Here is an 11,472-nt window from a genome sequence, read left to right as displayed (position 1 = left end):
TCTTGCTGCATCTAGTTTGTAAATTAACTTTATCATAGGTATGTAATATAGGAAAAAATATACAGTTCAGTACTATCTGTTTCAGGCATCCATTGGGAGTCTTGGAACATATCCTCCATAGATAAGCAGGGACTAATGTATCATTGTTAAATTTCTAAGTCAAAATTGATATGGTAGCAAAAGGGATTAAACGAGGACATGTCAGAAGATGAGACACATAATGATCAACTTGGGCTCACTCGCCCTAGTTAGCTTATATTAATAATTTCTCAAGTGGTTAAAACTATGGATTCTGGAGCTTGGTGACTCTAGGCAAGTTACTCAATTCTTTAAGCCAGTTTCCTGATATAAATATAATGAGGATATAATATCACTGCTTTACAGTAGTACTTTAGAGGGGTACTAAGATAAAATGAGATATGTTGAATGATCATTGTGCCTGGCACATAGTAAGTGCTCAGTAAAGCATTAATTTAAAACAGAAAAACATAACCAGTTCCCTGAGAGGCTCATAGGCCAGAGACATGCTCTTTGACATCTGATAGATGAATGGCCTCATTAAAGGCTTTCCATTCAAACTTCAATAACATGGGAGCTAGGGGCTATGAATCAGTTCCTTAAATTCTGAGCCTGTTTACTTTCTTATAGAGTTTACTTATAAAATGGAAACGAGAATAATCTGCCTCGTTATTTTCATGTCATTTATTCATTCGGTGAGGCTTATTAAAAATGTGTGTGAAGGTGTTCTACAGAAATGTAAGGTTACTACTAAAAGTGAATGGTAGAGCCATAATGTGTATACATATTGATGCCATATCTGGTATCTCTGCATTATACCTGAAGACACTGGGAAAGGTGTGTTACACACTTTTCCAATCACATACTCTAAGTGACTGAGGGTAGCAATAGTATTTTTCTTATTCATGTTGTATCTTCAATATTATATAGTAGGCAGGTAGCAAATACTTGGTGCACATAATGATGGATAAGGCAAATTTGGCTTTTAAATCACAATTCTTTTTTTCTTAGTGATGGAGATCTCTTGTGAAAAAAAAAAGTACTCCAAGAAGTTTGTTAGGTCATCCAGTTCCTGGATATGGCCTCAATATCAAATGTTTTGGAAAATACTGAATGAATTGTATAGAATAGCTGACTTGCCACTACCCTGCCCCACCTTTCTATTCTATGTGCAATATTGCCATGATATTTATATTAAATGTTTATTCCTTTTTCTTGAAGAGTTGATTTCAAAATAAGCTAAGAATTTTGACTAGATAATGTTTGCTTAAATAAAATATCATCTTTTGTGATAAAGACATACATTTGAGGCAGCCTCAGGAGTTTCTCCTTCCCTTAGTACCCTTTGCAGTAATTGGCACACAACCATTTGAGGCATGGATGGGATAATCTTCAGGTCTTTGGCACCAGGGCTAAGCTTATTTTGAATTTATGCCATATTAGCATGTGAACATTGCCACACCGACATTTAAATGCCCACCATATTATCTCAGGGTTCCTGAAGCGGGGGTAGCTCTACTTTTAGTAGAACAAAAATCAGATTGGACAATCGGAACTGTACAAGTTCTACAAAAGCATGTTGGAGTCACATAATGAAAAAGCAGTTTTTTTTTATTATGATGTTTCTCCATATTTGGCATTGCTGTAAATGGCTAACTAACATTTACTGCCAATTCGGTACAAATGTGTGGTTTGGTAATACCAGAACAGCAAATTTAAATGAAAAAATAAAAGTTAAACATTTCCACACAAGGTTTTACAGTCTGACATTTCACTGCGTAGGTAAAAAGACATTTTTTTTTAACTACAGATTATTATTCAGCATGAATAAAAAACTACAACTTTTATTTTTAAACAGGAGTCACTGGTTTTAATTTTTACACATTTTAAAATTACTGTGATAAAAAATAATGAAAAAGCTTCTTAATAATGCCATACACAGTATAATATAGATTTGTCCCCATTATATAGCATTTAATATACAAAATAGAATATTGACACACTTGAATCTATATGTAGTTAAGCAAGTTATTTGAGGAGGGTATTTTCATACAGCCTTTCATCAGAAAATAGAATCCTTTCAGACATTTTCTAGAGAGAAGCAAATCCTTTCCTGAAAACCTGGTCACTAATCCTGGGTGGACCAGGTTGCTTGAAAATAGTCTGGGATATTATGAAACTCCACCCAAAGGGCTTAAAGTGTCCTCCTTACACTTTTATTTCCCTTCTGACACTAAAACCAGGCACATAAAAAAACACATTCACCTACAGCTACAGTCAGGGAGTGACCAGCCAAGATCGAAATCTCACTGAAGGCTGCCATGGTTCTGGAAGTTTGACAGATCAATGTGTTGTATAACAATATTTTTCATTCCATGGTGGTGTAGTTTTTAGGGTTTTTAAAAGGGAACTGAAATTATGAGACTTAGGTGAAAATGGAATTGCTCCCTAGCCTCTGAATTCTCAAGGGAGCGTGGCTTTCCTTCGTGGGCATGCCCAGAGCTCATCCCATGCTAATTATCCAGCACTTCATAGACACAAATCATGCTAGTTTTCCTTATGGGATGGCCAGGGTTTCCTCCCACGGTTTTAGGCATTTGGGTATATAAACCCCAAAAGTGTTCCAAGTGCCTCAGTTCTGCCTGTATAGTATCCCACAGAATGCCTACAAACACTGAGGAGGTCACTTTTTTACACCAGTAATTAAAAATACTTTTCAGGATTTGTTGTGAGTAACCAACTCTCACTGAAGTTACTACAAACTTCAATAGTTTGGGTTGGGATAACCAGATAACACATACATAGGAAATAAAGCTGCTTTCAAACAGCATCACCCTATAGCACTTAAGTCCCTAGTTAAACATAATTAAGATGACTTTCTTTTCCCCCATGTATTCTAAAAGGGCACAGCTTCTTTTCCCATTTAATGAAAAGCCTCCTATAGTTGTTGATGAGTATCAGTTGACTTATTATTGACAGCAAAGTACACATAATCTTTTTTTCATTGAGTTCTATTTTTTGAGCGCCAAGATTGTTGGGACGAAAATCAGATTAATGTGTGAGATGTGCTTTCTGGTTTTAACCACATAACGTTCTATAAATGAATGATAATCTACATTGTAGAAGCTCTTTTTGAAACTTAACACTGTCATTGATAAAAATATTCAAGCAGTTTTCTTAGGCACCAACAATTTATCCAGCTGGGTTACAAACCATCTTAAAATATTACATTCCCTTTTAGAGAGCATTCAAAAAGCAAATGATTGTTTTTTATTAAATAATTTCTCCAAAATACTGAAAATAACAAATAACATTCAAAAAGCATTCAAAGAAAACAAAAACATGTCCTCATTTTATTTGGAAATAAACTCTTGTTGTAGGATAGAAAGGAATTAGTGTATTATTGGCAACCTATGAGATTCTGCACTATTTACATATTGCTGGTACCTCTATGCAAACTATTGCCAAACTTCTGTTGTCATTCAACTGCTGGGGGAGGCCTGTATGTGAAAGTAACCCACTATTAGATGGTGCCTTTAAGTATGTAAGCACCACTTTCCTGTCTCCTGTTTACATACTTTAGTGCAAGGGGAGATTGAGTAAACTAAACCTGCACTGACAGACTCACTGTTGGAATGAGAAGGGTGGTCAGAATGGGAGGCAGAGGGTAACTTCCTCTGTAATCTCATTGGGTCAGAGCCTCAGCAACCTTCACTGCACACAGGACCAGTCTCCATCTCCCTCTTCCCCTAGAGCAAATTGTTTGGTTTCTGAGACCAACGCTGCCTGTATGAATGCATGTACAAACTATAAATCATATAGGTTATCCATCAGCATTTCTTTGACCCCTACAAAAAATATATAACATGTCATGATAAAACAATCTCATCTAAAAATCATTCTTATTTTACACTATACAAGCTATTTTACAATCATTTTAATAAATTGCATGTAAAGCTGCAGTAGCCCTTCCCTTCCCAGATTAGTGAATACCAATATGATATATATCTGAAACTATAACTAAATATAAAAATATATTAGAAGTTCCATATTTTTAATATTAGATTTTCAGTTTTCTATTACACAAATAATTTGGCCACCTTGAATAGAAATCAAATTTCTTGTGGCTTAGTAAATATGTTAAGTTTTGAGTTTACAGAAAGTTGGTAAGGTGCACACAGAAAGGGCTACTACAGCTTCTATTTTGTTTAAAATAATTTTCAACAGTGAAGAAATTCACAGGACTTGTGTTAAACTCTATGGCACACATTAGGGATGTGTAGTTTTACAAACATGGATGTCTGACATACAGTTCTAAATCACAAAAATCAGTAGCTGAGCTTTCCTGTACCATCAGGAAAGATTAACCAATTGGTGACAGATGGGAATGTGAAAATGGGTGTCTAGCCATTTTTGCCATATTAGAGATTTAGTTTTTGGGTAAAGTTTAGTGAGAGGAATTACTTGCTCTGATTAAAATTCTCTCAGCTGTGTTACAGCTGGTTATCTGGAATCACAACTTTTAAGAAGTTATACAAACTACTTCAAAAGGTCCTGAAAGACAAATAGTTTACCAGCTTTCTTGCCATATAGCCTTTGCAAAAATAGGGCATTAGGTACAGACAGGGCCTCTTGGTAGTGATTTTTAAATCAGTCTTTTGCAACCATCATCCACAGTTTACCCAGCAGGTCCCTGGACTAGGTGCTCTATACCAGTTAGGACGGTGAATTTGCACAACCTATATAATTCTCCACTGAAGCAGATATATACAAAATGTGAGCTTTTTTTTGACAAGAATACTGGAGATTTGAGTCAATTTTGTGGTCTTCTGATAGCTAAGTGCCATCAGGTTAGAAGCACCAACCCATTTTCACACAGAAGATTAATGTTTAGAGTTTATTTGGGAAAGCTACGAACTAGCTGCCCATCTTAAACAGCTGTACAATAACTTGAATAAAAAATTATGTAAGAAAAAATGAGCAAGCGTAGTTCACTAAATATAAAGGAAATTGTTAAAACCAGACAGTAATAGCTATAAAAGGCACAACTTCCCTTTTCTGATATACACTTGTAAACTTTTTATCAGGTTTCCATGCATAAATCAAAAATGCTATCTTAACTATACAGGGGGGGATACACCAACAGAAAGTCTAGAAAATTTCATCCAGCCAACTGTGAAAAAGTATGAGCAGAAAGTTCATCACACAGACTTTGGGCACTGGTGGTTTAGGTGCCATCCTTCTTTGACTATGGAGATTACGTCCACATATTAAGGTTTCTAATTTCTGGGATATACTAACTAATGAAATTTCACTGTCTACTCTCCCATCACTGAAAAGTGATGACTCAATTGCTTCTGTTGCCAAGTCTTGGCCCTCTATAAACCACATGTAGTGCGTATTTAAAACAAAACAACAGACGAAAACAATAAAAAATAAAACAACAAAACCTCTACAGGACAAACTGAGAGTTTATACAATAAAAGCTATTAATTCGACTTTCTTTAAGGCAACCATTCTTATTAAGGCAGTCACTTTTGATGAAACAGAAGTTTTTTGATATTTCCATTTGAATATTTTGGTATCTGATTGGTGATGATTTCAGCTAACATCTCTGGGAATTCAATACTCATGGTCTTATCCAAAAATGTTTGGAAGCAATAGTTAAGAAGATTTTCAACCACCTGCAAGAGAAAATATAGTAATGATTAGGCTTCAAAATTGGTGAGTGGGAACAGCTCATGTTTGTTGTCCTCTATTTTGAAAAAATTATCTGGCCTAGAATATACCAATCTCACTGAAATTCCCCAGGTGAAAAATAAGCACTTCCGTACAAGTTTCTTTGATTGTATGTAGAATTATATGGAATTATTTCATGAACCGCTGTGGTACCTATATAAAGGGTACATTATTCTAATTTAATGGATTAATCATACTTTTTAAAAAGTGTTATTCAATTCTATAATAACATCGTGATTTTATAAGATGAAAGGATATTTCGTAATTGGTCTTAGGAAAAATGTCTACAAAACTGAAGTTCATAAGTTGAACTGAAGCTATCACCAACATCCACAAACTGGGGATGGAGTGGGGGTGCTATTGGTATATAATTATATGCACTAATCAAAATATACTTTGTCCCAGAAAATTCTTATATTTGGTTTTATGTTCGACACTTACTTCATGCATAGAATCCAAGAGTTTTGTCAGTTGATAAAACCGCTGCCAGTTCTGGCTGGAGTTTCCTTCCCTCTTGACAATGGCTTTTCCTAGCTCTTTGATGTAGGTCATTCTAATTTCATCAAATAGCTCTTGGCTCTTCAGACCGTCTTTAGGAACTAAAAGGTTAAGATGAAGTCAATTAAAGGATTTTCTTTTTCTTTTCTTTCTTTTTTTTTTGAGATAGATAGGGTCTCACTGTGTCACCCAGGGTCTCACTGTGTCACCCAGGCTGGAGTGCAGTGGCATAATCATAGCTCACTGGAGCCTTGACCTCATTTGCTCAAGTGATCCTCTCACCTCAGCCTCCTGAGTAGCTAGGACTATAGGCACAAGCCACCAGGTCTGGCTAAATTTTTTTGTAGAGACAGGATCTCCCTATGTTGCCCAGGCTGGTCTTAAACTCCTGGGCTCAAGCAGTCCTCCTGCCTAAGCCTCCCAAAGTGCTAGGATTATAGGTGTGAGCCACCGTTTCCAGCCAAATTTCTTGCTGTAACTTTTCATACATGCAAGACGGGCACTTAACACTGTCTGTGTACTCTTAATGCACCCTAAAATATAAGCATTTTCTCAGGATTATTAAACTACAGCCAAGAGAAAATGCAGGATAACAAAGAATTAGAGGACTTAACCTTGAGTAAATCACTTGATTTCTCATCTATAAAATGGAACTGACGATGATACCTTCCTCCCTAGCTCACAAAGCTATTTGGAAGACCAGATGAAATAATACAGTGATTTTTAGTTAACTTTGTCTGCCATTCTGCACTTTAGTTTAATTCTGGTATTGAGATAAATAGAAGGCTTCAACAACAGTGTTTATTCCAGCAATTACATCTTAGAATATCTGTGATATCACCAGTTAATTATAACTTTAAAATCGCCATGCAATACATTTTTTTTTTTTTAATGTAGCTAATAGGTATGTCTTAATAGGGAGCAGATATCTGTCCTTCCTTAGGTACATGGATTCTTGTTAGTGAAACTGGTAATAAAAATTTTGGGGCCGGGCGAAGTGGCTCAAGCCTGTAATCCCAGCACTTTGGGAGGCCGAGACGGGTGGATCACGAGGTCAGGAGATCAAGACCATCCTGGCTAACACGGTGAAACCCCATCTCTACTAAAAAAAAAAAAAAAAAAACTAGCCGGGCGAGGTGGCGGGTGCCTGTAGTCCCAGCTACTTGGGAGGCTGAGGCAGGAGAATGGCGTAAACCCAGGAGGCGGAGCTTGCAGTGAACTGAGATCCGGCCACTGCACTCCAGGCTGGGCGACACAGCGAGACTCTGTCTCAAAAAAAAAAAAAAAATTTTGGGCGGTACATTACATTACTCTTCAAAAAATGGTACTAATAAGGACAAGGAAGAGAGGGTTAATCATGGTTTCACTGAATCCTGTGGAGATTAGGACTTTTGTAGAGTGCTACATTTTTCACAGTGTGCTCTTGGGAACACTGATTCTGTGTTAACTATGGTTAGAGGGAGAAAAAGGATTTGGTGGTCAAAGTTTGAGAAAAGCTTAATGTTTAATACACATTAGGCAGACTTCTGAATTTCAGTACTTCTTGGAGATACTCCCATACACTCTCCAGAGAGAGGGAATGCATTATTTCCCAAACGGAAACTTCACTGCTGCTGACATTTTTAGAAGATGCTGGTATAAAGGAAAAGCTGTGGATTTAGGAGCTTTGAGAAGTCTTAATTTGTTTTTTTTTTTTTTGTTTTGCCCAAGACAGAGTCTCGCTGTGTGGCCTAGGCTGGAGTGCAGTGGTGTGATCTCGGCTCACTGTAACTTCCACCTCCTATCTCCCAGGTTCAAGCAATTCCACCTGCCTCGGCCTCCCAAAGTGCTGGGATTTCAGGTGTTAAGACCTCTTGGCTGGGCGTGGTGACTTATTTCTTACTTGCCATGTGGACTTCAGTATAACCTCCTTGAGCATCTTTCCTGCTCTTTTTCACTGGATGATTAGAATTAGACTAATGACTATGTATGAAAATGTTTGATTCCGTAAAGCATTACTTGACACTTCTAAGATACCAGTATTAACATGAAATGAAGACCGCTTAATCAGGAGTGATAATCAGGTGTGATAAGGGCATTCTATGTTAACAATGGGTTAATTTTACACATTACTATGCTATAGAAAATCTAATTATTGCAAAATTGTAAAACAGTGATTACTTATAGTTTTTTTCCCCTGCTGGTTAGTCCTAATTCTAAAAATAACTATGGTGAAGCCCAATTCAATATGCATATAAAATAATTTCATCCATCTCAAATTTTTTGTTTAATGTTTTAGTATTGAAATCACTAACATGACATACTCTTTTGGCTGCAGGAAGTAAGTACAGCCTGGAATTCCCCTCCTACTGGAAAACTAGAAAACAAGCAATACATGATTATGATCTCTAGGAAAAGAGAAACAAAGATGGTAAGCCATACCTAGCCTAGGAGCAAGAAATCTTAATTCTAAGCCTTTTTGCTTGAAAGTAATCATCATACTGCAGAGCAGGGAAAGGGAACCCAGAGTCTAGCAATCTTGCTGGATTGAGGAGAAAGAGATTGAAGTTTGGGGAGGCTAAAGCAGCTTTAATTTATGGGTTAGACTACTGGAAACTAAGGAGGTACACAAAGTAAAAATTCGTGCATACTTAGGGTGAAATCCCTTGAGGCCATAGGGGAAAGAAAGATCTAATTAAATATGCAGGGAATTCAGTAGAGACCTAGGGGCCACATCTCAGAAGCAAGGCTAAATTACTCCCAGCAAAAAGGCGACAATGGATCAGTGATTCTCAAAAGGGAGGGGGAGAGTTTGCCTCCAAGGGGATATTTGGCAGACAATCTACAATTATAAAAACCTTTGTCTCAGAATCAATAATTTGACATTTCTGAAACAGTCTACCCAAGAACTGCATTCTTTTCAAGTATACACAGAACATTAATCTAGAACATAAAACAAGACTGAATACACTTAGGATTACATCATACAATGAATGCTCTCTGACAAAAATGAGATTTAAACAGAAGTCAGTAACAAACATATCTGTAGAAAAACCCAAATGTTTGGAATTTGACATTTAGTAAGCTATGGATTAAATAAGGCATCATAAGAAAAACTTTAAAATCTCTAGTACTGAAAACACAGCATAGCAAAATGTGTGGGATGCAATCAAGACAGTGCTTAGAAAATTTACAGCATTAAGAGCTTTTATTAGAAAAGACAGGTCTCAATTATATATGCTTCTACCCTAAACTGGTAAACTAAACACAAGAAAAATGGAAAGGATAAAGAGTAGAAACGCATAACTAAGAACATGCATAAACAACAACAAAATCAAGACCAAGCTGGTTCTATGAAAACATCGGTAAAACTGAAAACTTTTAGCCAGACTGATTTAAAAAAAAAAAAAAAAAGCAAGAATATATTAAATACCAATGTCTGGAATGAAAGGGAATAATACTAGCGATGCTGGAACCATTAGAAGAATATTATGAATAACTTTTATACCAATAAATTCAACATTTGAAGGAAACAGTTAAATTCCTTCAAAGATGTAAACCAACAAAGCCCACTCAAGAATAAACAAATATCAGTAAACATTTGATGAATTTGTACTTGAAAACCTTTCTACAAAAAAGGCTCCAAGCAAACCAAGATGGCTTCGCTGCTGAGTTTTACCAGACATTTTTTTTTTTTTTTTTTTTTTTTTTTTGAGATGGAGTCTTGCTCTGTAAGGAAGAAATAATACCATATTATCATAACACCAAAGCTATAGAATATATCCCTCATGGATTTAGATGCAAAAATACCAAAATTTTAGTACACTGAATTCAGCTATATGTCAAAAGGATATTATATCATAACCAAATAGGATTTATCCCAGGAATGAAGGGCTAGTCAATTACTCAAAAATTAAACAACAGTATATTATACCGTATTAATAGACTAAAAATGAAAGATATATGATCTTGCACAAAAGCATATGATAAAAGTTTTTCTGCTATTATGAATAATGCTGCTATGAACATGGGCAGTCATTAAATGCATGGCAAGTCACAAGGGTCAACTACATACTCCCTAGGATAGCGATAATAAAAAGACCATACCAAGCTCTAGCAAGGATGTAGACAAAGTAGTAGGAATCTAGCACAACTAGACAGAAAATCAGCAAAGATACAGAAAACCTGAACTACTCTATCAATCCACTTGACCTAACTGATGTTCATAAAACCCTACTTAACAAGAGCACAGTGTAAGTTTTTTTTTTTAAGCACTCATGGAACGCTCAGGATAGACCATAAGCAACTGCCTAAAAAAGTCTCAGAAAACTTATTAGAGTCATTCAGTGTATCTCCTACCTCAATGGAATTAAATTAGAAATGAATAGGAAGAGAGATAGAAAATCCCCAAATATGTAAAAATTAAAGCAATACACATGGGTCAATGAAAAAAAAATCATGAAGGACATTAGAAAATGAATGAAAATACATAAAAAATTTTTTAGCTTTAAACATCTATATAAGAAAATAAGGTCTCCAACTAATAATGGAAGTTTCTACCTTAAACTAGAAAAAGAGGAACAAATTAAATGAAAAGCAAGCAGAAAAAAAAGAAATAATCAATGACATAAAAAACAAAAAACAATGGACAAAATCAATGAAACTAAAAATTAGTTCTTTGTAAAGACTAACAAAATAAATTTCTAAGTAGACTGACCAAGAAAAAGAGATGATCAGGCATAAATTATCAAAATGTATCATGGAGGGGACACCACTATGGATCCCACAAAATTTAAAGGATTAGATTACAAACAACTTTATGCCCAAGTTAGACAACTCAGACAAAATGGCTCATTTCATAGAAACACACAAATTACAAAACAAAGTCAAGGAAAAATAGAAATTCTGAATAGATCTATATAACAAGCAAATCTAATTAATAATTAAAAATTTTCCCTGAAAGAAAACACCAGACCCAGATGGCTTCACTGGTGACATATATCAAATATTTAAAGAATAAATAAGATCAATACTCTATAAACTCTTTAAGAAAACAGAGAATACTTCCCAACTCATTTTAAGAGGCTAGTACTACCCTGGTAACAAAGCCAGAAAAATATATCACAAGAAAAGAAAGCTGTAGATCAACATCCTTCATAAAGAGAGATAGAAAAATGATCAACAAAATATTAGCAAACCAAATTCAAAATATATATGGAAAAGATTATATACCATGAT

The 11,472-nt window shown here is 35.5% G+C and overlaps 1 protein-coding gene across 3 annotated transcripts in view; it reads right to left on the bottom strand.

Moving 5' to 3' along the window:
* Positions 1-1,610: 1,610 nt before the first annotated feature.
* NR3C1 (nuclear receptor subfamily 3 group C member 1) overlaps positions 1,611-11,472 on the bottom strand; it is a 456,865-nt gene continuing 447,003 nt past the window's right edge. For all 3 annotated transcript variants that reach the window (XM_050794919.1, XM_050794920.1, XM_050794921.1), the window contains 2 exons: positions 6,199-6,356; positions 1,611-5,702 (listed from right to left, as the gene is read on the bottom strand). In XM_050794919.1, coding sequence (XP_050650876.1) covers positions 5,550-5,702; positions 6,199-6,356 — 311 coding nt within the window. In that variant the 3' untranslated portion in view covers positions 1,611-5,549. The remainder of the gene's footprint in view (positions 5,703-6,198; positions 6,357-11,472) is intronic.

This window comes from Macaca thibetana, chromosome 6 (genome assembly GCF_024542745.1).
Source record: "Macaca thibetana thibetana isolate TM-01 chromosome 6, ASM2454274v1, whole genome shotgun sequence".
NCBI classification, from domain to species: domain Eukaryota; kingdom Metazoa; phylum Chordata; class Mammalia; order Primates; family Cercopithecidae; genus Macaca; species Macaca thibetana.
This window is presented reverse-complemented; position numbering and strand designations above follow the sequence as displayed.